The sequence below is a fragment of the Suncus etruscus genome, chromosome X, assembly GCF_024139225.1.
Source record: "Suncus etruscus isolate mSunEtr1 chromosome X, mSunEtr1.pri.cur, whole genome shotgun sequence".
Classification (NCBI taxonomy): Eukaryota; Metazoa; Chordata; class Mammalia; order Eulipotyphla; family Soricidae; genus Suncus; species Suncus etruscus.
In genome coordinates, this window is record NC_064868.1 from 125,707,596 (window position 1) to 125,735,276 (window position 27,681).

Below are 27,681 nucleotides of genomic sequence, written 5' to 3' on the forward strand. Positions count from 1 at the left end.
AGAAGTTCTGTTTCTTCGATGTCATTTCAATCTGTCTTCTGTGGTTAGTGGTCTTGGCCCTTGCACCGAAACTCAGATGGAGCCTGGGATATCCTCTTTCGTTATGTTTCCAGAAGACCCGTTCAGTTGCAATTGCCTCAGTCAGGACTCTGGAATTGGAGATCATGATTGTTGTTATGCAGGCCATAGACCAAATCCTAGACTAGGGCCTTCTTGTTGGTCCCAGAATACATACTGCCCGGTCATGGTTCTATCAGCCGGTCATCCTTAGATCACGTTATTGGCTTTTGCACAGCCCATAGTGTGGTAAGTCTTCTGATTTTGTTTTATTATTAGTTGATACGGTAGGATAACCTGTTCTTATGTCCATTTGCTCCCAATTTCCTCCTTGTCAGGATATCATATTTGAACTGACTCATGTTGGAGATCGAGTAGTATTCAGGATGTCCCAGATGGGCTCTGGTTCTTGTAGCTGTTGTGAAGAACTGTGTCGATTCTATGTTCTGGACAGTCGCTCTCACCACTTTTAAATCGATACCTAAGTACTTTATGTTTTTGAGATTATTTTAAAGGGAATAGACAATTTATCTTGTACTTTGATACATTATTAGTATAAAAGTATGTACCATATTTTCCGGCATATAAGACGACGGGGCGTATAAGACAACCCCCTAATTTTGCAGTTAAAACATAGGTTTAGGCCTATATTCGCTGTATCAGACAGAATGTTCCTGTGCTGCAACTGTATGTACCACAGTGAGCCAATCACAACAAGCACAGGTTCAAAGGTTATACTGTAGTAGACTTCCTCTCTGACTCTGGCCAATCTGAGCAGGCTTTTGACAGTGTAGATTCGGGTCCAGAACATTGTCTAATTTGCATGCATAAAAAGCCTGCTTGGATTGGCGGAGTTAGAGAGGCGGTCCGAGCAGCCTTGCAGGGATTGCTCCCTTATCATAGGCTCCTTTTCTGGCAATTCCCTGGTGGCACCAGTTAATCTCCCCCACTACATGAACCAAACAACACCCCATCCTCAGACCCTAGCACTGAACCACCAACACGGTTAGCTGGGTTTTGCCAGAAGTGGCCCCCAGATCTCCTGATTACTGTTTAGGAGCACCCAAGAAAGAGATTTGGAAACTCTGCGGCCTGATTTTTTTTTTGTTTCGTTTAGCAGCATATTGAAACATTTTTCGGGATATACTCAGCATATAAGATGAACCCCGATTTTCGGTTGACTTTTTTTGTTTCAAAAGTCGTCTCATATGCCGGAAAATACGGTAATTGTGTAATGACTTCTTTAAAGAAGTCCACATTGCTATATTGGTTTATTGTTTCTGAAAGTTTTTTGTGGACTCTTTTGTGTCTTCAATACATATCATCATATCTTAGATTTCTGGAGCTTCAAATGTAATTTCTCCCCTTTAATTTCTGGTTCAATTTATTTGAACACTCTTTTTACTTTGTGAGTCTTGCCAATGGTTTGTTTATCTTCTTTCTTCTTTCAAAGAAGCAGCTGCTGGTTTCATTGGCTGGCTGTATTGCTCTCTTGGCAACTACTTCATTGATTTCTGGTCCTATTTTTATTATTTATTTTCTTCTACTAGTCTTTGGGTTTCTTTGTTACTGGTACTCCAGACATATAAGCCATGTGTTTAAACTAATGAGTATTATCTTTTTTCTATTTCCTTATGTGTCCCTTTATTAATTACTGTTTTCTTTACTGTGTTCAATATATTTTGTAACTTCTATCTTCATTACAATTAGTCTCAAGGAATCTTGAGATGTATTCCTTAATTTTCTTATTACCCTATCTGTTATTAATCAGTGTGCTGTTTGTTCAGTCTCCAAGTATAAGAATTTCTTCATATCTTCTTTTTACAATCTCTATATCTGTAGCATTTTGGACTAATAGGATGTTTGATATCATTTTTATGTTTGAGAATTTATGTAAATTAGGCTTAAGTCTTAAAATGGGTCTGAGGGAGAAAGGCAGATCACTTAAGTACATATATATATATATATATATATATATATATATATATATAATATACTGTACACATCTACACTCAGTGTCCCGGGACACGACTAGAGTCAGGAGTAGGTGTGAGTGAGGTCATAAGAGCTGGCACTTCATCCTGCACCAGCTTCTTTGCAGGCTCCTGGGCCTGGCCAGTATGGACATGTCACAGAGGGAAGGGAGATTACAAACGTAAGATTCCAAAACATGGCGGGCGAAGGGCAGAGGCAGGCGGCTGATCACCATTTGGCAACTGTCCCTGCTACTTGGTCCTTCAGACAGCCTGCTCTGCCTTCTTTTTTCTGCAATAGTAAACTGGAATCTTTGGTTGAGGCCTTTTATGCTTTCTTCTTTTCCTTTTTTTCCTTGTCTCTTTGATGGACTTCCTCTTCTCCTTCTTGTCCTTTGAGCTGACACCTTTAAAAATTGCCTGCCCCTGCACTTCTTCTGGCTTCTCCTTGGTCTCCTGGGAGTGAAAACCTGTTTTCTTCTTCCTCTTCCTCTTCCTCTTTTTCCTCTTCTTCCTCTTCCTCTTCCTCTTCCTCTTCCTCTTCTTCTTCTTCTTCTTCTTCTTCTTCTTCTTCTTCTTCTTCTTCTTCTTCTTCTTCTTCTCCTCCTCCTCCTCCTCCTCCTCCTCCTCCTCCTCCTCCTTTTCCTCCTCCTGGACCTTGGTAGTTGCCTGGTCCCCCTCCAGCTTCCATTTGAAGGCTGAGTGGCCATCACTATCCTTACTAACCTCCAGGGCCTTCCTCCTCTCCTGGTCCAGCAGTTCGGCCAGCATCTTTACCACTGAGGCCTGCACTTGCGTCCCACTCTTTATTTTATTTGTGTGTCACTCTTCAGGGCTACCACTGAGGCCTGGGGGCTAAAGTCCCCTTCTTGGGCTTCCGGGGTTTCTGAGAGGTGATGCCAGACTCTTTATTGCCTGCTTTAGGTGAGATGACAGTTGTTGTTTGTTGGGGCTCTGCCCTTGCTTGCCATTGGGAGCATCTTTGGTGACCAGAGTAAAAAAACCCAAGGCACTGGGGTCTGACCTGGGATTGGCCTCTGAAGGATGGGAAGTGGCTGAGATCGGCCGAGAGGTCACAACCTGAGAGAGAGAATGGGAGGGCACTAGCATCTTGTCATTGCTGGATGCTGCTAAGGTCTCCTCCACTATTGTATCCCTGCTTGAAGCTGCACCAAAGCTGCAGGCCGAATGGGCCCTCTGGGGCCCCTGGTTCTCCTCCTCTGAAGAACAGCCACTGCTGCTATCACTGTCACTGGAGGAAGTGATAGCCCGAGAGATTGCAGGAACCTCAGATTTTCTGGGCTTGGCAGCGACACGGGCCTGTGTGGTGGTACCCTGAGGTGTGGTCCCAGGGTGGGTCCTTGGAGCACTGTCCACCTGTGTGCCTGCTGCCTGCTGTTTCTTGCCATCCATGATCCGGCTGGAAGTCTTGGTGCTGCTCGTTTCAGAAGCAGGGGTTTTTGGGGTGCTCTTCGTGGGGGTCGTGGGCTCACTCACCATACTGAGGTTAACAGCAGGAATGGAGCACTGCGTGGCAGGGATCATATCCTTATCCTCACTCGCTGAGGCCCGGGCCTTCCTTGTGCTGCCTGCAGTCTGGGTTCATGCAGAGGCAGCTGCTGGGCCAGTTGAACTACGTTTAGGGTCGACAAAAATCAGAGGGAGTTTAATCACGTGGCTTGCTGACAACTCATCGCTGCTATCCGAGGACTCTTTTGGGCTCTTCTTTTGGGTCACTGAGGCCAGGCTCTTCCTTTTGGAAATTTTGGAGTTATCCTCCTTCTGGATGGTGTTCCCTGTGGCTGACTCCTCCTCCTCTTCTTCCTCCTCCTCCTCACTGTCAGACTCTTCACTGCTGCTTTCCGAGTTCTCCTGGTGCCTCCCTCCTTGAGTGGTTGTGGAGTCTGCCTTTCCAGCAGATGCTGGGCCAGCCCTTTTGCTGGGGGACCCCTTGGCAGGGAATGAAGCAGTTCTGACCTGGGAATTCATCCCTGGGGGCTTCACCAAAGTAGGTGTCTCTCCCTCACTGCTGTCTGCCTCCTCCTCAGCTACAACAGGTGCTGGTGGGGATTGTGCTGTGGCCACCACTCCTTTGCTGGCAGCCTGCACACACGCTGGGCTCCGTGTTGGGAGAGCACTGCTTTGAGGAGTTCTGGCTGTGGGTTTCCTCTTGACTGGGGACCCCTGCTCGGCTTGGGCAGCTGTAGTGATTGTTTTTCTGGATGCTGTGGCCCCTTTAGGTAAAGCTGCTCTGGGAGATGAAGCGGGGTAGTTTTTGTCTGTGGGGTTTTCACTGAAGCCTTTGCCTGGGCTGAAGTCTTAGCTGCTTCTTTACTGTCTGATTCCTCTTCACTGCTTGTCCACTCTTCGGACATCTCAGTCCAGGTCTGGATTGCTGAAGGCCCCGCCTTCCGAGAGAGTACCTGACCCGAGGCTCCTTTGGTAGGCATCAAAGCAACTTTTGTGGGGAGGCTTTTTCTCACAGATTGTACCTGTCCCATCACTGTGGCAGTTGTCTCCTCCTCACTCTCAGATTCCAAGGTTGGGGCAACAAAGAGACACCTCTGAGGGCCCAGCAAGCAGGGAGGGCTCTTCTTACTGGTTCAGGGTGTCTGCTTCTGCCTCCTCCTCCTCTTCGGAGCTCTGAGAGCTGCTGACAAGGTCTGATACCCGGGTCCTCTTGGCCTGGAGTACTGCATCGTCTTCGGCCTTGCGCTTCTGGCCCACTTATGAGGTTTGTTGCCAGTGTGTGTAGATGTCCAGAAGGGTTACAGACTGTGCCAGGAAACTTTTCTGGCCACTCTGCTCCTTCACTTTCCGTGCCTCGCGCATGTAGGCGGCCTGTAGGAGACTCTGGTAGATGAGCGGCAGCAGCTCCCGCCTCATCCTGGCCTCGGCCATGCCCGCCACCCCAGGCCGGCTGGCCCCACTCGACTCCCTAAAAGCACGCCCCCTGCAGTTCCTGCCAGACTTCCCGCCACGCCCCGCATGCCCAGCGTGCCACAAGCCTCACACGCCGATGGATCTAATAATATTTTATTAAAATCTATTATTCTGAATCATAAAGCATTGTTCTAGTCTATATTAAATCTATCTTCATCTCTCTAAATCGCTTCATTTTATTCATTTGTAACAATTTTTCTTCACAAGCAGTCGACATATTTCTATCCCAGTTTTCCCAAACAGGAAAATAATTGCATACACACAGTATCTCTTTAACATGGGAAGGAAATGGCATCAATTTGATACTGCTGGTCTTTAGTCTTTCAACACAGCATTCGCCTGAATTACAGACCTATCAAACTTTGTTGTCCCCAGTAAGAGAAAGAAGATTAAAAGGCAGACTTGAGCTCAATCACATCTCCCTACAAATATGATATACAAATGAAACTAAGTATATATTGTTATCAGACAATAACTCATCATTCCTGGCATCAAATAAGCATTATTTATGGTTCTATTTTTCAGGTGGTGTTCAGGAGATCAGGTAAATTCTAAACACTCCCCGATTCAAATCTTATTTTAAAAATAAAAATTAGAAAACTTCTTAAAATAATTATCATGTATCAGGCATAGCTATATTAACTTGCAATTTTTGAGGTAAAAGAAGTGAAATTAGGCAAAAATATTCGTTTGAATCTTGTCATCAAAAGTCTGAAAAATTTCAGTGTGGTGATTGTTATTACCGATATAATCCTATTATGGAATCAACACTAGATACAGTGTAAAAAGTATTTCATGGTTGAGTTTCAGTCCTACACTATTCAAACAGTCAACCCTTCACAAGTGTCCATTCCCAACACAAATCTTAGCAGTCCCTTCTGAAAGACAAAGCCCCACTCACATTCATAGGCTATTTTAGAAGGCATCCATTTCATTCACTTACTTTTTGCCCTCCTGACCTAAGTGTCTTTCAAAGACTCGGACTATTATTTCAGCACGTTGGGAGTTACTATTTCAAAGTATAAATTTTGTGGGTAGACAGCATTCTGAAACAAAATCAGCATCTTCAATTTAAGTGGTTTACATATTTGAACTTTATAATTTATTTTATTTTTGGGTGGCCACTCCCGTTGACACTCAGGGGTTCCTCTTGGCCCTGCACTCATAGAAAAGAGGGGCCTGAGTGAAAGCTTAGCAGCTATAGGAGGCTGGATCGAATCAAGTGCATCAGCTAGCCAAGCAAGCATTGTACCCAATATGTTCCAGGTTTTGAATCTAAGTATTCAAGATAGGCATTTATGTATTTATTTATTTGTTTGCTCATTTTCTGCCAAAACTGGGTCATTTGCAGGGAAAGCAAACTCTCAACCTGCTGTACTATCATCACTCTGTTCAATACACGTGTCTTTAAAATCAAGAAAGATGAGACCGGAGTCATAGTTCAGCAAGTAGTGCATTTGCCCAACCAGGTTCTATCCTTGGCCTGTCAATTGGTTCTCTGAGCATTCTTGGGAGTGATTCCTGAGTGCAGAACCTTGCCAAGTGTGACCCCAAAACCAAAATCAAATAAGATATTGACAGACACTTAAGAATTTTTGTACTGCAAACACATATCTATAATAAAACTCATCAAATATCTTTATTTTATTTCACAATTCAAAAGTATTGTTCGTGAACTTTTTTAAATGTTAAACAGAGAACCTGTTGTGGGTCAGGGACAGAGCTCAGCAATATAGAGTGCATATTTTACTTGTGAAATTGTGGGTTTAATCCCAGACAACAAAGTGAGTGAGTGAGTGAGTGAGTGAGGAGTGAGTTAGTGAGTGAGTGAGTGTGTGTGTGTGTGTGTGTGTGTGTGTGTGTGTGTGTGTGTGTGTGTGTGGTTTCCGCGCAGGGAATTTCTATTTTTGAAAATAGTATCTTTATTGAAGCACCGTGATTACAAACATGTTTGTAGTTGGGTCTCAGTTGCAAAAATCAACACCCCTCTTAACCAGTGCAAACTTGAACAAAACTATCAATTGTCACTTAATATAATCATAAACTCGTGGCAGGATTTGACAGGCATATGAGCTGAAAAGAAAGGTTTTTAATCCATTTGAATGAAAATTATTTTCTCAGTTTTGTGGCGTCACGTGCTAAGAGCATTTTTAAGCCACTTGCTTTAAATTTTATGGACTGAATATTTTATTGGGAGAACTATTCCTACATACAACTAGAAATGAAGCTGAAAATGGTAAGAAACTCTGTATAGCAATAATTTGCAATGTTGAGGCAATAAAAGAGTGAGTGAGAGTGTTTTTCTTTTCTTTTTTCTTTTTCTTTTTTTTTTAGGGATCACACCGGATGGCTCTTGGGTCCCGGGCCTCATTGGGGCTTTGTTGATGCAGCAAGGCACGTGTTTGCAGGGGCACCTTCATTCACAAGCAGCCGCTATAAAGCTGCCGGAATAGTAGTGATGGCAGGGAACCCAGAAAGTCGTCCCACAGGGGATGGTGGCTGTCTGTCTGATAAAATTCAGATCATTGTCAGGAGAGAGGAAGATGATGGTGGGGATCCCGGTGGCTTGGAGAGGGTGAGCTGGAAGCAGCAGCAGCAGCAGCAGGAGGGCAATGCCCAGGCTGAGAACGGAGGTGAGCCAGCCCAGGGCGCAGGCTGGAGGCAGCACTGGGTAGCATTGCCTGGAAGGCGCTCAAGCCCTGCCTGTGAGGAGGAGGAAGGCGGGTCCCTGTTGTTCCAGGACAGCAGCACCCTGCCTGATCGGGCCCAGAGCCTCCAGTTCCACCGCAGTACCAGCTCCAGAAAGACGTCTCTGGTCTGGAAGCACTTCTTGGTCTCCCCCTGGGACAGCACGAAAGCCACCGGCAGGCACTGCATGAAGAAGTTAGGCCTCGGCAAGAAAGAGAAGGACCTGAGCACCAGGTGCCTCATGAGGCACATGAGGCTGGTGCACCCCACCGTGCTCAACCCTGAGGAGGGCAGCGAGGCCGCCCCACCCTCCTCAGCCCCCACGCAGCTGCTGTTGCCACAGCCCTCCCATGGCAGGGACCAGAGCCCCGTCCTCTCTCCTATCCTCAGCCTGGAGGCGTTCCCCCAAATGGCTTCCAAAATCCTCTCCCCTGACCAGCTGGCAGAGGAGACGGTGACTTCCGACGTCCGTTGTGATGAAGCCTCCTCCAGCCTGTCCCGCTCAGACAAGTACTGCCGGGAGGAAGCCCTGGGGGAGCCCCCTGCCCTTCTCCCAACACTGCATGATGATGATGCTCTGAAGAATGCCTTCCAGGGGCGCCTCCTGGTCCCTCAGAGCAAGCAGAGCCTTCGGAAGCGCTCGGTCGTGTGGCAGCACTTCTACCCGTCCCGGCTGGACAGGTCCAAAGCCATTTGCATCCACTGCATGAAGGAGTTCAGTCTCGGCAGGAGTGACCGCCGCCTGGGCACCAGCTGCCTCATCCGCCACTTGAGGCGTGCTCACAAGACCATCAAGCTGCAGGAAAATGAAGGCGATCCTGGCCCCCCACCCCTGCAGTCTGAGCTCCCCGCACTTTTGCCTGCCCTGCCACCACCAGATCCAGAGCCCAGCTCCGTGGCATCATCCCTGGGGAATTGGGTCCCAGTGTCCCCATCTGCATTGTCCTCCCCTCACCAGCTGCCTGAGGACCTGCAGTCGCCTCTGAATCCCAGGGAGAAGCTAGATGCCGGACCCAGCCCTCAGCTGCCCGAGTCTGGAGCCTTGTTCCAACAGAACCAACGAGTCATGAAGAGACTCAGGTTCGAGGTCTCGCAGAGGGACCTCTCATGCAATGAGACCAAGGATGTGGACGTCTCTCTGCCACCCGTGGACAGTCTCATGGCTGTGTGCAGCCAAAAGACCTCAACCTTGTGGAATCATTTCTCCATCTGCTCCACAGAGCCGACTAAAGTGATCTGCTTGCATTGTGGCCACATGATCAGCACGGACAAGAAGCTGGCCAATCTGGGCACCAGCTGTCTCCTGTCCAGGCACTTACGGAGGTTCCACAGCAGCGTGGTGCTGAAGACTGACGTCCCGGACACTGCCCGGCCCTCTTCTCCAGGTCCCCCTGTTCCCATGAGCACAGACGTGTCCACATCCTCCAAGAGCACCGCTGAAGAGTCTCACCCGGTTGCCCAAAAAATCACGAGGCTCGTCGCTGAGATGATGGCCCTGGACCTCCAGCCCTACTCGCTCATGAATAACGTTGGCTTCAACAGGCTGCTCGGCTACTTGAACCCTTGGTACTCCTTGCCCTCCCCGGCTTATTTCTCCGGGACCGCCATCCCCAACATGTACGACAGTGTGAAACGCATCATCAAGGCCAGCCTGAGGAAGGCCGAGAGCGGCGTGGTCCACTTCACCTTGGGGGTGTGGGAGAGCAGTCAGACCCCGGAGTACCTGATGCTCACTGCCCACTGGGTGACCTTTGAGTCCTCTGTCCGGCTGCACTGTGAGGACCACCACTGCTCAGCCCTGCTGGATGTGTCTCAGGTCGACTATGGCTGTCGTGGCAACAGCCTCCAGAAGCAGATGCAGTGCTGGTGGGAGGCCTGGGTGAGTTCCACCGGCCTCCAGATGGGCATCACGGTGACAGACAATCTGAGCATAGGGAAGACATTGAGTGAGGGCGAGCTCACCAGCGTGCAGTGTTTCAACCGCACCCTCAGCCTCATCCTCAGCGAGGCCTTCAAGACCCAGAGGATGGTCCAGAACCTGCTAAGCATCGCCCGCAAGACCTGTGAGTGGGTTCAGCAGTCTCCCCGAGCCCAGGAGAAGCTGGCTGAGCTGCAGAAGGAGTACGCACTGCCCCAGCACACCCTCGTTCAGGACGAGCCGTCCAAGTGGACCACGTTGCTCCACATGCTGGAGCGGCTCATCGAGCAGAAGAGGGCCGTCCACGAGCTGGCCATCGAGTGCCACTTCCCCGAGATCATCAGCTTCGACCAGTGGGAGAGCATGCGGTCTGTGTGCCGTGCCCTGAGGTCCTTTGACGCTGCTAGCTGCGAGATGAGCACCCGCACGGCCACGCTCAGCCAGGTCATCCCCATGATGTACATCCTCCACAGGAAGATCGACATGCTGTTTGAGGAGACCATGGGCATCGACACCATTCTCAAGTCTTTGAAGGAGGGCGTGGGGAGCAGTCTCACTGCCATGCTGCACAACCCCAGCTACCTCTTTGCCACCCTGCTGGACCCCCGCTACAAAGCCTCTTTGTTCTCCAAGGAGGAGGCCGAGCTTTACAGGCGGGATCTCATCAGAGAACTCAAGATGTTGAATCCTGCCTCACACCACAGGCCCGTCTGCAGCAGGCATGACCCAGCTGCCCCTGTGCAGGGCTCCTCAGGTAAGGAGAGCCTATGGTCCCTGTTGGCCTCGGTGAAAAAGCCGGGCCCTCGGGACAGTGCCCCATTGCCTGAAGACACGGTGTTAGCCTACCTGGCGGAGGAGGTGCTGGAAATTAGCTGTGACCCCCTCACCTACTGGAACCTGAAGAGGGAGGCCTGGCCCAGCCTTTCCATACTGGCCTTCAGGTTCCTGGGCTGCCCTCCGAGCATTGTCCCTGCGGAGAAACTCTTAAACATGCCCTTAGAGCATGATGGCGTTGGCCGGTCCAGGCTCACGATGGAACACTTTGAAAAACTCATCTTTCTAAATGTAAACCTTCCCTTAATAGACTTCCAATATTAGGGGATGGAGCTGTGGCGCAGAGGTCGAGTGTTTGCCTTGCATGTGGCTCCCCACAGTTTGATGATCCCCTGTTGTCTCATATGGTCCCCCAAGCCAGGAGCACTTGCATAGCCAACAGTAACCCCTAAGCATCAGCGGGTCTGACCCAAAACCCAAACAGATATATGTATATGTATTTAATATTGAATCTCAGATGGAGTAGCCTGACTGCAAGTATTATTGCTCAGCAGGCGTCAGCTGTTGATCTGGGGCAGTGGCTTGTTCTGTCCGGTCTGGGCATGACAAGCCTGGCACTCAGGTGCACAGTGGGGGGTGGGGCTTGCCCTGTCGCTACAGCATCAGTTTGTGCCTTGTTCCTCGTGGCCAGGCCCACGTGGCCTCCCATTAAGAGCACCTGTCCATCAATTATGTAAGAGAATGATCTGTTTCCAATCCTGTCAAGGTTTTGAAAATTTGAGGGCGAGCGTTTGCTGTACTAGAGGGGCAGAGAAGATGTCAGCAGTTTGATTCTGTAGACTTTATGTTCAGTTATGTACCCCACAAATCAACTCTTTTGGTCTCCTTAAATTTGCTTAAGTTGCAATCAAACAGCCTTAGCACTTGTGGAAAGAAATGCGGAAAAAAGAGGTAGAGTCCAAGCCATCCTGACTGAGCAGTGTGTAGTTGCAGGCACGTACATGTGTTGATGGCAGCTTATCCTGGAAGGTAACTGTTTACCCCTGTAGCCATGTGGCATTTGAAGACAAACACACAACCCTGGCATAGACCAGAATGTCCATTCTGTGGCGACTTGATAACGAGTTTTTCCCTTTCCCAGTTTTGCATTCAGGTTTTCCCTGCTCATTGAACTTGAGAAGCCCCCTCTGTCATGGCTCTTGTGAAGTGGGTCCTCCAGCCAGCAGATAGCAGTCATGGCATACAATCCCAGTTCTGTGAGTCCCATTCCCCAGGCCCGACTCACTGCCTCTCCACTGTGAAGCCCATTTCTGACATGAGTGCCGCTGCCCTCGGTTTAACCACATCCCTGAATAGGAAGCGTCATCTGTGGGGTGGCTGCCAGGGAGGGTTGCAGCACCCTAAGCCCGTGAAGGGCAGCTTCAGGTGTTGGCTATTATTATTATATATTTATTATTATTTTATCATTATTATTATTATTTTTTATTGTCCTTATCATTGTTGGTATTATAAGTTTAAACTAGGGAATATCCATTCATCACCATGTTATTTCAGAATCTCAAGGATCTCCAAATGAAGTATCGATCGTCAGATTCTTTAAACAGCCCGAGTTCAAGGTTTCACTTTAACATTTTAGAAAAGGGTTTGTAGTCTCAAATATCAAACCAGTTAGATATTCTGGGTGAAACAGCCACTGTCGCTTGTGAACTTTTACAAAATTTTGAGAAAATACAGTATTGTTTAGCTATGCCTGATTGTTTTTATAAATGGTGTATTCAGTTTCTGAAATTAAACTTTTTATTTGTGATTTTCTAAATAAAAAATAAATCATCACCAGGTGATTGATGCAAAGAGAGATTTCTTTTTTTAAAACTTTACAAGGAATGTTGTTATATATATACATATACATATATATATAAACACCTTGATTACATACATGATTGTGTTTGGGTTTCAGTCATGTAGCAAAGAGAGATTTCAATTGTTGATTATCTCTTCCTTTATGCTTTTTTCATTTCCCTTTTTCTTAATGAGAAGTCACATAGTATACGACACAGTGTCTCTGAATCATCTACTAATTCATTTTCTGCATTCCCATGCTTTTACCATCTTGCTATGTTAGGTATAAGTCAGAATGATGGGAACTAGAGTTTGCCATATCTGTATATCATACCGGACACATTGTATTGTAGGTTGCTTCGTGTTTAAAGTACCAGACTTCCCTGTGGGCTCTGAACTTTGTCTGATCAAAGCAAGCTGCTTACAAAATCTGATTTTTCACATCCAGATCTACTGATACTAAATTAGCATCAGGTAATTGCTTTCTCCCTTATTTTTATGTAATATTAAATTTGAAGCACCTGAAGCAAAGTGTCCTTATGCCAGTGCCATCATGCCAAACTGAATCATGCATAGACATCAATGTTCCATATTACTAGCTAAAAACAAGATCAGTTCAAAAAAATTTTAGACATATCCCCCAAAGACCTTGTTGTTTCTCTACTGTCTCTTTACACTGTCTCTGATTCATTGGAGACCCTGGTAAAAGTACATTTCTAAGCTCTGACAGCGTGTCTAACATTGACAGCAAAAACAGATTTCCTGTCTTTGGCACTCATCAAAACTAAAGGTACAAAGACTCGATTCATCCACTTCCTCAACTGCACTCAGTTTTTCTAGACTGGGCTTCAACGGATTCTGGATATCTCCAGTCATGTGGACACTGTACATTTATGTAGTACAGGTAGAGACAGACTGGAAGAGATAACTAGGCTTAGTAACTGAGATGAACCATATGTTTGTAATGTGAAACCTGCGTTTTCATAGCTAAGTATATAGACCCTATGGATAGACTTGCATTCTGGTTGTATTATTGGGCAACTGCAGTGAACAAATCTGTGGTTAACATGACAGAAATATAGCTAAGGGTCATTTTTTTATGAACAAGAAAATAAACAAAGCATCTTCCCTGAAGCTGGGAATAACTTTGAAAAGGCTTACAGCAATGCATTAAATGAAACAGTCACAGTTCTTCTTTGAGTCTTATGTAACAGTCTGAAATTTTGAGAGTCCTAAGTCAGTACTTTTTATCCTCTAAGTTTTACTCGTCTAGAAGGTGCATTTTCCTTCACCCAGCACATGATAAGTATAGAAATATAGAAACTGTGAAAAATAAGTTTTCAGTCCCTAGTTCCATAGAAGGTAGATAGAGAAAACCTTTAAAACATGGAAGATCGAAGCACTGCTAACTAATTAATATCTGATCAAAGAAGAAATCAAAGGAAATGCAAAGATTACTTGAAACTAATCAAAATAAAGATACAAGCTATCAGACTCTGGGATATAACAAAAGCTCTACTATGGGGGAAATGTATGGTAATTAGGGCATTATTTAGTCAGAGAAAAGTAAAAGTTCAAAACAAGCTAAACATACATCTCAACGTCTTTACAAGGAATAGCAAACGAACTAAAAATTGAGGAGGAGGAGGAGGAGAGAAGTAATAAATTCAAAATATAATGCTAGGTTACTACGAGAAACAGTATGCTCTTAGTCTAGAAAATCTTGAAGACATAGACTCTTAGAGTTGTGTAATTTCTCAAAACTGAAAGAGAAGGAAGTAAAAAGCCTAAATGGACCGAGCACAAGTTAGGAAATTAAAATAGGGGACTGGAGAGAGAGCACAGCGCTAGGGCATTTGCCTTACACTCAGACGATTCAGGATGGAGCCAGATATGATTTCCAGCCTCCATTATGGTCCCCCAAGCAGAAGCAATTTCTGAGTGCCGAGACAGGAGTAACCCCTGATCGTCAGCAAGTGTGGCCCCCAAAGCAAAACCAAACCCAAAAAATAATAAAAATCACTAACAAACGCTGGAGTGAGTGATTTGAGGGCATGAGTGTTCATTTCGTAGAGCTGTTGTAAGAGAGTACCACAGACTGCTACTGGGGTATGAGGGACCTAAATACCAGAGATGGGTCATCTCAAAGTGTGGAATTTGGAAGACTGGCTTACGGGGTCTTCAGGGCTCCTTTGAGAGCTGGGCAGGAGGGTCCTATCCCAGGGCCCCCCACTTGGGTTTGTGGCAAGCTCCATGTCCGCTCCTTGTAAGGAAGCAAGTCCCATGAATCAAGATGCACCTAATGTCTCCTTGGATTGAAGAACAGCAATCGTAGTTCCGGAAGTGCAGAGCACGCATTCATGCGCCCCTCACGCCTGCGCACTGTGCTTGGTGCCTTTTCCCCGCGCAACTCGCTAATCCTGCCGCCTCACTGGACTCCTCCTGATTAGACTCCCGGGACCGCACCTCCCACTCCACCAGTCCATGGTCCTCGCGTGTGGCCTAAGGAACCCTGCTTGGGGCTGCGTGGACGACTCGGGCGTGTGAGGGGCCCGCATGTCTTTCTGTGGAGGCGCCATGGCTTCTTCCTCGGGCAATACGTTCCAGAAAATGGCCGAGTTCGGGCCTGACTCCGGCGGGAGAATGCAGGTCAGTGCCCGGGCAGGCAGCTAGAGTCCAGCGGGACTGGGCTCGACCCCCAGATCCTCTATTGTTGTCAGGAGCCTCCCTCTGATTTCACACTGATGAGTTCACACCCATGAGCTCAGTGTAGTGTTCATTTTTATTTACATTAATTTTCGGTCCGGGGACCACACAGAGTTATTCTCAAGACATACCTGCTCTGTGCTCAGGGAGATTCCTGGTGATAATGTGGTCTTTAATCCATTTTTAAAAGCTCCTTTCTTGGTGTTACTATTTTTGAAATTGTGGTTTTACTGATTAGTTGCAAGTATTCTGTACTAAAGAAAGAAAATAGTTGCAAGGAATGGAGAGATGGTAAAGGGGTGCGTGCATCTCTTGCATGCATCGAACCCCATTTTAATTTCTGGAACTGCATATTGTTCCCTGAACTCTACTAGGTAAACCAGAGCCAGGCATTTCTTGATGATGCCCCAAACAAAATAATAAAACCAAACACATGGAAGAAAACAAAAAAATGCTTACCTTTGTCTACCCCAAATTTTCTAGCCAATTGCCCTACTATTTGTATGTTGCTTGAGAAATCAGTACCATAAAAATCAATTGTGTCTGGAGCAATAGCACAGCAGGTAGGACGTTTGGCTTGTACAGGATGACCTGGGTTCAATTCCCAGCATCACATATAGTCAGTCCCCTGATTCTGCCAGGGGTGTTTCCTGAGTGCAGAGCAAGCCAAGAGTATCAATGAGCACTGCCAGATGTGCCCCCCCAATACAACAAAAGCAAAACAATTTAAATCCCTCATCACAGGTGATAACGCAAGGCACACTCTTGGCTTTGCTTGCAGAAATCACTCTGGTAGGCTCAGAGGACCATATGGGGTACTGAAATTTAAACCTATTGTTAGCCATGTGCAAAGTAAATGCTCTACTTTCTGTTCTGTCTCCCCAACCACATTTGTGCTTTTTATTTTATTTAGTTATTCTTTTTCTTTTAGGGAATTACTATCGTTAAACCAATAGTTTATGGTAATGTTGCTCGCTATTTTGGAAAGGAAAGAAAAGAGGACGGGCATACCCACCAGTGGACGGTGTATGTGAAACCGTATATAAATGAGGTAGGCACTTGTTTCTTCTATGATCATCTTCATCTACAGTTGGATTACATAAAGTTAAATTGTATTTTGCAATAGTATTTCTGAACTTATAAATACTTTTATAATAATTTTGCTTTTTTTTTCATTTGATGCTCAATTCCAGAACCTGAATTCAGCCTAAATTATATATATATATATATTGAAAAGGTACTTCCTGAAAGAGTGGGTCGGAGAGATAGTACAGTGGTAGCTGTTTGTATTGCATGCAGACGATCTGACATGAAAGGTGGTTTGAATCCCGGTATCCATCATAACCCCTGAGTCAGCCAGGAGCGATATCTAAATGCAGAGCCAGGAGTAACCCCTGAGCACTTCCTGGTGTGCCCCGCCTCCCCAAAATGTTTAACCTATTCTGTACTTAGAACTTTCCAAAATCCACACCAAAACTTACATATGAGTATCTATATAGTGCAATATTACTAGACAATAAAAGGATACAAAAATACATGCTAAAGCTCAATGAAAGAAAATTAGAAACATGGTAAGTAAAAAAAAAGATACAAAGTTAAGTGATTATACCAAAAGAGTACTTATCAGCGAGTAGAAAGGTTTTAGAGAAACCCTGCTAATGAGGTTTCTTGGTGTGTAATAAAATTGAGAGTGTTTGGTCATGGATACACAATTCTAGGTTTACTAAAAGTTATTTAAGGCTAGATAAATTACATTCTCGGTAAATTGTAGGACAGAATAATTCACTTGAGTTTGTTTTCCATGTAAAACTTTATTTCTGGAGCTCATTCCTGGTGGTGCTCGTGGCTACCCTGGCTCTGTGCTTGTGGATCGTTCCCAGTAGCTTGGGGTACTATGTGGTTCCAGGAGGATCATGGATGTGGTCCCATGAATTGAATCAGGAATAGCTGCATCAAGTGTTAAGTCTGCATGCCTTAATCCCTGTCCTTTTTTGTTTTTCTTTTCTTTTTTTTGTTTTTTTTTTTGGGCCACACCCTGTGACGCTCAGGGGTTACTCCTGGCTATGCGCTCAGAAGTTGCTCCTGGCTTCTTGGGGGACCATATGGGACGCCGGGGGATCGAACCGCGGTCCGTCCTAGGCTAGCGCAGGCAAGGCAGGCACCTTACCTCCAGCGCCACCGCCCGGCCCCAATCCCTGTCCATTTTGTCTAATTCCTTTTTTTAAGACATCATCAATAATTATGCATTTTCTCATGATACAAGTTGAAACTACCATTTTTTATTTTCTTTCCAAAACCGTTTCCCTTCCCATATCTGCAACTGTATTTTGTCTCATTTCAAATGATCAACATTTGACTAATACTAAGTTAGTCTCCCTTTTCCAGAGGAACACTCTTAAGCCTCATTCATTCCTAAGGTTTCCTTTGGTCTTAGTTTAAGGATCAGTTTCTCTTATTCTAATTGTTCAATCTGCAAAGATTGCACAGGCTCCTTCCATGGCATTTTATGTAATGTATGCATAATATAGTTTACACTAAAGCAGTCATCTTTTCTGCTCTCCACTACACAGGCAGAGTCTAATATTTGCCAACAGAATCTATGAAACCCCTATGTTGGTAGTGACTTTTAGTGTAGGGGAAAAGTGAAAGTATTCCAAAAGGAGTCTTTACAGATGTTAGTGACATTTTGCTTCATAAATATTTCACAATAAATGCTGAGATGGAAACAATTAAGACATTATTATTAAGATATGGCATGATCCCAATTAAAATGTGTATGGATTTAATGAGAATAGAAGCATTCCTAGCAGCAAATAATATAGTTTAGTGTACACCACTGTTGTATGTGACTTAACTGTTGTGCATGCTTTCTTTTTCCTGACTCCCGAGAGAAGACTTTTTATGTCATATAACTAATGAGTATTCTCCTGTATTTACTGTATATACTCGAGTCTAAGCTATCCCCAGTATAAAATGAGCCTCCTAATTTTACCCTGAAAACTGGGAAAACTTAGTGACTTGAGTATAAGCCGAGGTTGAAAATGCAGCAGCCACTGCTAAATTTCAAAAATGAAAATATATACCCAAAACAATTCCAATCATTGAGGAATCAGTAAATAAACAAACAAAGAAATAACTACATGATTACATATACAATACATGATTGTTTGATAACCTGTTTACCATTAACATACTATATTAACCCATAGAATTCAGTGGCAACTTCAATAAACTGAATAAATCATTTAAGAAAGTAAAGCATTGTAAATAAATGGTTAAAAATCCTGAATGATTTTACTCCAAAACCTTTGCTTATAAGGATTCAGGATTTATAAACATTCATTTACATGACTTTACTGCTTTAATGGGTTTTTCATTTAATTCAATGTGCCATTGAATATTGTGGGTTCAGTATTTCAGTGGCATCCAGTTCAGTTCAGCTGCTTACCTCTTCAGCTCAGCCATGACTTGTGGACTGAACTTAAGCACCACACAGCCCCCTAGCATATGGAAGAAGATGACTGGAGAATGTGTGCATTGGATTCAGTGTGCACGCACCGAATCCAATAACCTATATAACCAGAGTATAAGCCAGGTTCGGGTTTTTCGGCACAGATTTTGTGCTGGAAAATCTTGGCATATACTTGAGTATATACTTTTATATAAAGGAAAGAAACTCTATACTCAGCATTTTATTTCATTTTATTTTTGAGGAAATAGCAGGCAAGAAAATTTACACGGCAAGCTGTTCACCCACAAAGCGGTCGCTCCAACAAACGGAACCACAAGCCAAGATGATAGCTCTAGCTCAGATCTCCTGCATTCAATTTATTCAAATTCAGTTCCAAAATTCAAACTCCTCCCCTTGGGGAGCAAAAAATACCAAATGATTGAGATACACTAACAAAAGGGAAACAACTGGGGACCTGCTGCAAGTGGCTTCTGTCTCACAGCTTCAGTGGGCTTCAATGAGCCCACTTCAGGGGCTCCTGTTTAAGGATGAAACATGGACCGGCATCGGGAATAATATTAAAGAAAATGAGACCACAGAAATGAAGTGTGTGGGAACCCAACTTCTGGAGAGCATGTGATATATTTAATCTTTAAGCAGGGGGTTTTGTATGGGGTAAAAGGCAGTCACGGGTATTTATAAGAATGTTTACAATTGCAAAGCAGAGTTTAGCAGTAAAACATACATTAAGCTCTGGGTGTGAGCAGTAAGAATTCTGAGTGACAAGGAGGTCACAACTCAAGGCAGCTCTGAGCAAATTAACTTCAGATGCAAACTAAAGGATTAGAAAGAAGTAGAAAAAATCCCAGGAACTCAATCTTCACTGGGATGGGCCCTATTATTTTAGAGGTCAAATGCAAGAAAAAGCTAAATCCACTAAGGTGTAGTTTCCGTTTTTCTGGGAAGAGGTAATCGCCCAGAATCTGCATTCTGGCTAAACCTTTGCATATCAGAAACTGAGGATGCAAGGACATTTTGAAAATGAGAAAAACATTGTCATTGATTTTAGTGCTAAATAGTATCCAGGAAAGGGGTTTTATTCAAGGCTATATTTTGTCTGTAAATATCAGTAGAATGGACAGTGGATTTAAACACCGAATAATATGAAGGTATTTTAATGTGTTCCATAATACACCTCTTACATATATCTTTTCGGGAATTCATCACACCTCCATGCAGGGGCAGAAACATCCAAAGCAGGCCTTTTGAGGAACCGTATGGGTTCTCAGTTCTCCACACCAGGAATTCCAGGGATAAATGTGGTGGGCCTGAGTTCCCTTAAATGGAGATGTCTATGCATGGCCCTACATGGACCACTTCAAAAGGCATCAATTTACTTAGTTTTCCTGTGTGAATTTTCATGTGGACAGAAAGCAATGATTACTGAGTGAATGCCTTCCTACACTCCTAATATGTAGGCTTCTCTCCTGTATGAATAGTCATGTCCCTAATAAGGAATGAGGATCGAGTGAAGGCCTTTGCACACTGCTGACATGAATAAGGCTTCTCTTCTGTATGAGTATTCTCATGCCTAATAAGCCTGGAGGATTGAGTGAAGGCCTTCCCACACGCCTGACACGTATAAGACTTTTCCCTTATGAATTTTCTTGCGTCCAATAGGGGAAGAAGAAGAAGTGAAGACCTTGCCATATTCAAGACATATATGGCATTTGTTGCCTTTCCCAACTTCCTTAGTTTCAAGACCATTGGTGATCTGAGTCAAAGTGACCTTTGACTCAGAGTGTGTCCACTTCACTGACTGCCAGAGGAATCCTGTGTAATAGGGGTATCTGAGGGCACATCACTGTGCCAAGCACATGGAAGTCATTGTCTCATTGATTGCCTGTGGGAGTCCCACTCCATGGAAATATTCTTGTGAGCCTCTCGACTTGAGGAGCTCAGAGTAAACACTATTGGTTGCTAAGCAGAAAGTGACCGAACTATGGAGTACTGAATCCAGGGACTGCATGGAGCAGACTCAGGAGTGTTGTGACAAATAGACTGGGTCTCCAAAGCAAGCACGCTCTCCTCATTCTGGCCCCCAATGGAACTGCTGACCCCAGAGTCCTCATTTCCATCACTATACAGGCATGGCTGTTCTCTCAAGGATGTGGCCCACAGCACAGTATCATGCACAACACAGCGGGTTTTGCAGCTTTCCACCTCACTCCTGTTTGGAGACCCCATTCCAAAAGTAAATTGCTGAATGGTGGGATTCTGCTCTGGTGCTTTGCATTCTCCAAGCACGCCCCTCTGCCTCTCTGCCTCCCCCCACTTAATCAGTGAAAGCTTCATCCTGCATTGTCCTATGTCCCACAGGTGCTGCTAGGTCTCCAGCATCACATCCATAGAGAGTGTAATTTGAGAGGTGTCCAGGCATGGCCATTCATCTGAGGGGAAACTCACGGCCATCTCAGGGAACATCACCGTGTCCAGTCTTTATTTTATGGGCTCCAGAACAGCCAGAGGGTCTGAGAGCTACCAGGGGTGACCCAAGAACACTGATTCAGAAGCCAGTTCTGAACACAGTGGGTGGCCCTGAGAACTGGAGTTTTGATGGTGCAGCCTCATCTTAACCCTTCTGTATTTTTCGGAAAGAGCAAAAGAAAGTCAGTTTGCATGTATCCCTGTCAGAGACCCGGGGCCTCTGGTGTGCTCAGAGCAGCCATGCCAAGGCCAGAGAGAAAAATCATTCCTCCAGATGCCCCTGCGCCAGCAGGGACCCATGAACCGCTCACGCGTCACAGTGTAGCCTCTGAAAGTTATACCCAAATTTTTAGATCACTTAGTTTAATTGAACTTAATTATATCTGCAATTTGTTCTTTAAAATCAATTATAGAGTTCTTTGGTTTAAAAATGATTGGGGGTAGACTATGTATGGTAAAGCATAATTGAATAGAACATTATGTGTAGAATCAAATATAATGGAAAATGAGTGAATTATATGTATGTATGTCCTACTTTATTATGAATTGTGAAATAATTTTCAGGCTTCCAATGCTTTATTTTTTTCCTGGTCTTAAGAAGGGCCTCATAGACACAGTTAGTAATATTCAGGTGTTACTTCTAGCTCTGAGCATAGGAATTGGTCTTTAAAGGGATCAAATACGGGTTGACCATTTACAAGCCAAGGCAATCCTTCGTTGTGTACTCTAGCTCCTGGTTATTTCTTTTAAAGAACTAGATGCCACATACTTAAAGGGAGGTATATTATGTAAAATTAAAGTACATATACTCAATGTATTTTTCTCCAAGTTTTTATGCGTAATTCATTTCTCTCTGTTTTAGGATATGTCAGCTTATGTGAAGAAAGTCCAATTTAAATTGCATGAAAGTTACATCAATTTCTTTTTTTTTTTTTTTTTTGGTTTTTTGGGCCACACCCAGTAACGCTCAGGGGTTACTCCTGGCTATGTGCTCAGAAGTTGCTCCTGGCTTGGGGGACCATATGGGACACCGGGGGATCGAACCGCAGTCCGTCCAAGGCTAGCGCAGGCAAGGCAGGCACCTTACCTTTAGCGCCACCGCCCAGCCCACATCAATTTCTTAAGAGGTATAGTACGTTGTTTTTTACTTATAACAAAAAAATTAAATGAACTAGAGAACTAGGTATTTACAATTATTTTATTTTTCTTCTCTCTTCAGTTGTTACTAAACCACCTTATGAAATTACTGAAACAGGATATGGCGAATTGGAAATAACCATCAAAATATTTTTCCTGGATCCTAATGAAAGACGTGTGAGTAATGATAATCTTTGAAAATCTATAGTTTTGTGAAAATGTAACTGTAATTAATACCCTGGTACAAGTTGACTCTTTTTATTGATTTTTGGCCACACCTGGTGACACTCCAGGGTTACTCGTGGCTATGCACTCGGAAATAGCTCCTAGCTTGGAGGCCATATGGCACTCAGGGGGATTGAACAGGGTCCATCCTAGGTTATTGATTGCAAGGCAAACACCCTACAACTTGTTCCACCGCTGCGCCCCCACATGTTGACATTTTATTCAGATATACTTTATGTAAAGTTATGCCGTGCTGTTTCTTGACTTGAATAATAAATTCGTCCATTATTAAGTGATTGTCCTTTTATAAAATCAATAAATTTGTCCATTATTAAGTGATTGTCCTTTTATAAAATCAATACAAAAGCATATAATTTGAGCTTTTCTGTGAAAAAAGACAAAGAGATCTTATTACAGCAAAAAAAAACTTTAAAAGTTACCATTTCCATTTGTTTTCTATTAATAAATTAAGTCTACAAACTTTGTGATATGGCGATATTCAGTTGTTTTGCTTTTGGTGGCAAACCTTACTGTGATACTCCTGTTGTGTTTGCCTGTGGGATGCTGTGCCTTGAAGAACCTAAAGTACAGAGATTGGGAAATTGGTCACAATTGCGTTTGCCAATGCACCAATGTCTCTTCTATTTTTTTCTTCACAGGTAAACCTGTATCATTTAGTGAAGCTGTTTCCATCAGATAGCTCTGCAATGCTAGGGGAACAGAAGGTGGTTTCAGAGTTCTATGATGAAATGGTAAGTAGATACCATCAGAATTTGATTGTCTTTTCAGTTATAGAACTCTGAAGTTATTGGACGTTTTTTTAATTCCGTCCTCTTAGATATTTCAAGATCCTACAGCAATGATGCAAGAGTTATTGACAACATCTCATGTGCTAACATTAGGCGCCTATAAGCATGAAACAAACTGTAAGTGCTATAAATTCTTACTTTCTACTGAAAAAAAGTTTTATGATATAGTAGAGTAAGAAAAGTATGTTTAGTGATGACTAATATTTTCAATAATATATTGAAGTAATTTTTTTATTTTTATTGTAACTGAAGTGCATTACACAGAATTATTTACAGTACATAGTGACAATGAATGAAGGGCATTCCCACCACCAATAATGTTGTCCTCCCTCCACTCCTGTTCCCAGCATGTCTCCCATATCTCCCTCCTTTACCCCACTCCCAGAATACTACTGTAACTGGTCTCCACTTTACATCTTTTTGTAGATTGGGTATCTATTCTGTTGTCATTGACTTTGGGTTTGGAGTTCCAGTCTGGTTATTTTTTATTTACACAACATGTTCATATGACTGATCCTGGTATCATCATTCCCCCCTCTCAATTTATGAGGCTGAATGATTCAAGTTATGCTATTCTATTGGAGATAAAAAAAGGTTAAGGAAAAGAGAAGAAAAAATTGGTATCAACTACTAAAAGATCATCACCAAATAATATTCACAAGAATGAAAAAGAAAGAAAAAAGTGGAAGAAAAAAGAGAAGGAAAATGATATCAAAAACAAACAAAACAAAACAAAACAAAACAAGAAAAAGGAATGCTGGAGTGGCAGGGTTTGGTGTTCCCCCACTTTTTTTTTCATAGGCACAGTAATTATTGGGGAAGGAAGGAAATTCCTGTGGCCTAAGAGATTCAGGGTTTCTCCACTCTTGAAGCATATTGTCACTGGAACAACCATACATACTCATTGCCATATCCCAGGGGTTTTTGTGTGTGTGTGTGTGTGTGTGTGTGTGTGTGTGTGTGTGTGTGTGTGTTGTGTCGGGAAATGAAGTAAATTTTTTAGCTAAAAAATCAATACATGTATTTTAGAATTTGAACAAAAGGACATTTGAAATTGTTTTTAAATTAGACCTCATTTCAGAAAGGTAAAAGATAACCAGCCTCTCAAATTCTCTAACATACTTTTGTCTTTTATTTCTCTATTATATTTAAACATAGCTTTTTGTTCATCTTAGTTATTAACCTTTTTCAGTCATTTTGTTTTCTGCTCTTTGTTAACAAGAGTTTTGTAATGAATTTTAGACGTTATAAGAATGTTTGTAGATAATGAGCAAGTTTGTCTTTTTTTATCTTTTTTTAAATTTTAGTTTTGATCAAAGTGGATTACATATCTTTCATAGTAATATTTTAGGTACATATTAACACTGAATCAGGGGAATTCCCACCACCAAAGTTGACCTCCACCCCTCATTCCCAGTATTCATCCGATACCCCTCCCTTACCCCCTGGGCTGCTAGTGTAAGTGATCCCCTCTGCATGTAGCTTGCTGTAGGTTGGGTATCGATTCTGTTGTTGGTGGCTTTGGATTTGGTGATTAAGTCTGATAATTTTTAATTACTATTTAATGATCATACAGCTTTTTGGACTTGGTCAGGTTTGTCCTTTTTTAGTGGATATTATTTTCTATAGTATCAAATTCATACAGTAATGGTGGATCCCAAAATGACAGACTGTTAATCCTGGTAAAGCTTCCTCTGATTTGTCAGATTTTCCTACTTATCCCCCATGCAGCTACTGCCAACCATCTCTATTTAGCATTCCAGGTGGAACCTATTTGTCACTGACCATTCAGTTTCTCTTTAGTAGTTCTGTGATCTCTCATTCACTGGTTATGTACCAGGCATAGTATGTTTCTGAGGATAGAGTAGTGTCCAAATCAGACAATAAGTCCTCTCTGGGTTCTAAAGAGTTCGTACAGGGATAAAGGGACTTATCTTGGATGTCACCAGCCGTGGTTCAAATCCTGGCAACATGTAGTCTTTTAAGCACAGACAATGTTCACTCCTGAGCACAAAGCAAGAAATAGCCCTTGAGCAGCCAAGAGGGAGAGAGAGAAATGCAAAATAGTCTCACTCATCTGTGGGTTTTAAGAAAAATAACACACATTTTTGCAATAACTCTCAGAGACAAAAGTGATGAGGGCTGAAAGGCCCAGCTCACAACATGAAGCTCACCACAATGAGTGATGAGTGCAATTAGAGAAATAACTACTTTGAGAACTAATAATAACTATGTGATTGAATGAGGGAAGTAGAAAGCCTATCTAGAGTACTGGCTGAGGTGAGGTGGGGAGGTGGTAGATTTGGGACATTGGTGATGGGAGTATTGCACTGGTGAAGGGGGGGTGTTCTTTACATGACTGTTACCCAACTACAATCATCTTTGTAATCAAGGTGTTTAAATAAAGATATAAATAAGAAGGAAAAAAGAAAAGATTTAAGATTATCATAAATCAGTGCTTCTCAATTATTTTCTGTCATGCCCGCCCCCAGAAAGAAGAAAACATTTTTGTGACCCCCTCGTGACTGTAAATAGTTTCTTTATTAAAGAAACTTTAACCTGCAAAACAAAAATATATAAAATAATTTGAGCTGATTATTTAATCAGAGGTGATGTCTGGATTAATGGCTACAATGAGCACATTTGGCAATGCATAGCTTTTCTTTTTTTTTAATTTAAACACCATGATTACAAACATGATTATAGTTGGGTTACAGTCACAAACAGAACATCCCCCATTCACCAGTGTAACATTCCCCCCTCGAATGCCCCCTCCCACTTTCCCATCCCCTGCCTGTATTCGACACAGGCATTCTACTACAGCTATTTGTTTTTAAGTTCAGTAAACTGTTCTTTTTTCCTTAAAGAATAAGTGTTGAAAAAAATACACTAGTAAAGTTGTGACAGTGGCAATCGCCGTTGTTTGCATAGTCCCAGAAAAATATGGGGAAAATGGGGGGAAAAAGTCCTTGGCCTGATTACAAGAAGGCCTCATCCCAGAAGTTTATTGGCATAAGACAGACTCTGGGCTGCAGGCATACCAGTCTGTCCAACCCGAATCATTCTCCCTGGTCCCGGTGAAACTTTTTAACACTTTAGCTGCTGTTGGTATATTTAAAGATTCTGGATTCTATAATGCACAGCTTTTCAAAGAGGGGTTTTTAAGCAGGACACAGCAACTCTCAGCTCCAGAGACATAAACACTGGGCTTAGCTTGTTATGACAGTGTTTGCTGAGGTCAAACGGGCCCCACTTTACTGAGCCTCGCGCCACCCCTGGAGTCCTGCCCCACTAGTTGAGAAGCACTAGCATAGATAGTTGAATTGTGTACCTCACTGTTTCTACGTTACTGAGTATATGAAGACAAATGAAATGTTTGTTGAATCTTAAACTAATGAGTTAGTGACCAGAATTTCTTAATTTGGTCTTTGGGCCACACCTTGTGAGAACCAGGGTTATTCGTGGCTCTGCGCTCATGATCATTCCTGGCATGTTCAGGGGACTATCTGGGATGCTAGGGATCAAACCTGGGTCATCAGTGTGCAAGTAAATGCCCTCCCCGCTGTGCTATTTCTCTGGCCCTAGGAATTTCCTTCTTAGTTCTAGAAACTATTTTTTTAATCCTCTCTTGGGCATTCAGGCTTTCTTACCCACCTTCCTGGGTTTAATGTTATGTATCTTAATTTACTCACATTTCATCATAGAAAAGAATCTTAAAGGAATGGAATACTTGTCACTCTATGACTTAAGCTAGACATGTGGGAAAAGTGAAATGATTCCTTAAAAGTATTTTCCTTAGTTGCAGAACGTGAAGTGAAAGCCAGAAAAAAATTAGAAGCGGCCCAAAAAAGGACAAGCCTTGAAATTGCAGGACTTACGAAGATATTAAAAGCAAACATGGAAGCTATTAAGTGTTTAAAAAATGAAATTAGACAACTGGAAGATGATCATCTAAATGAGATATAAACAACTGTGAAGAGAACTTCATTGTCAGATGAATGAAAATAAAGTCAATTTTAAAGGAGAAATGGACTTTAAGGAGTATAATGCTACTTAGAAAAACTGCATATTTAGTTGTTGATCATCGATTTTTCAGCAGTAGGGTCCAACAGTTTGTAATGTTTAGTACTCTTTCAAGCAATATGTGCGTATAATAAATGAAAGCCGTAAGGTACTTCTCGACTCATTGCTAGCTAATTCCCTGATGCTAATCACAGTTTCAAATTTTGTATTGCCTTATACCTATTGCTTATTTTGTGATAGGCATCAGAATTTCACAATAAAGTCTGACTTGTACAGATTTTGTAGACTACCCTTGTAGTTAGAATTAGTAGTAAAATTAGTGTATCTTTACTTTATTAAGTTCTTGTCTAATCCGGACATCTTTTTATGTGAAGTCCTCAATAAAGGTGATTTGTGGTTTCTGATCCTGTGCTTGTTGTTTTTCTTCCTTTTGGAAGCACTTGCAGAGTTCTTGAATTACAGTTAATGGTCATCATAGTATAGTGACCACTTCTCTTTTGTTGTTTATGGGCCATACCTTGCAGGGTACCATATGGGATGCCAGGGATCAAACCTAGGACACCTGCATGCAAGACAAGCACCCTACCCACTGTGCTATTGTTCTGGTCCATGACTTTGTCTCTTATTAGCAGTCATTTTAGCACATAGAAA

General features: G+C 43.3%; 2 protein-coding genes across 2 annotated transcripts; both read left to right on the forward strand.

The window, feature by feature from the left end:
- The first annotated feature begins 4,929 nt into the window (after positions 1 to 4,929).
- Positions 4,930 to 10,677, forward strand: LOC125999055 (zinc finger BED domain-containing protein 4-like). The gene is made up of 2 exons (XM_049767031.1): positions 4,930 to 5,027; positions 7,308 to 10,677. The coding sequence occupies exons 1-2, from the start codon at positions 4,930 to 4,932 to the stop codon at positions 10,675 to 10,677; spliced, it is 3,468 nt and encodes a 1,155-aa protein (XP_049622988.1).
- Positions 10,678 to 14,799: 4,122 nt separating this feature from the next.
- LOC125999567 (YEATS domain-containing protein 4-like) lies at positions 14,800 to 26,973 on the forward strand. The gene is made up of 8 exons (XM_049767648.1): positions 14,800 to 14,841; positions 15,830 to 15,949; positions 21,699 to 21,744; positions 21,943 to 21,963; positions 22,056 to 22,150; positions 22,858 to 22,950; positions 23,037 to 23,124; positions 26,807 to 26,973. Exons 1-8 carry the CDS (start codon positions 14,803 to 14,805, stop codon positions 26,971 to 26,973), a joined length of 669 nt encoding a protein of 222 aa, XP_049623605.1. The 5' UTR covers positions 14,800 to 14,802.
- Positions 26,974 to 27,681: the final 708 nt, after the last annotated feature.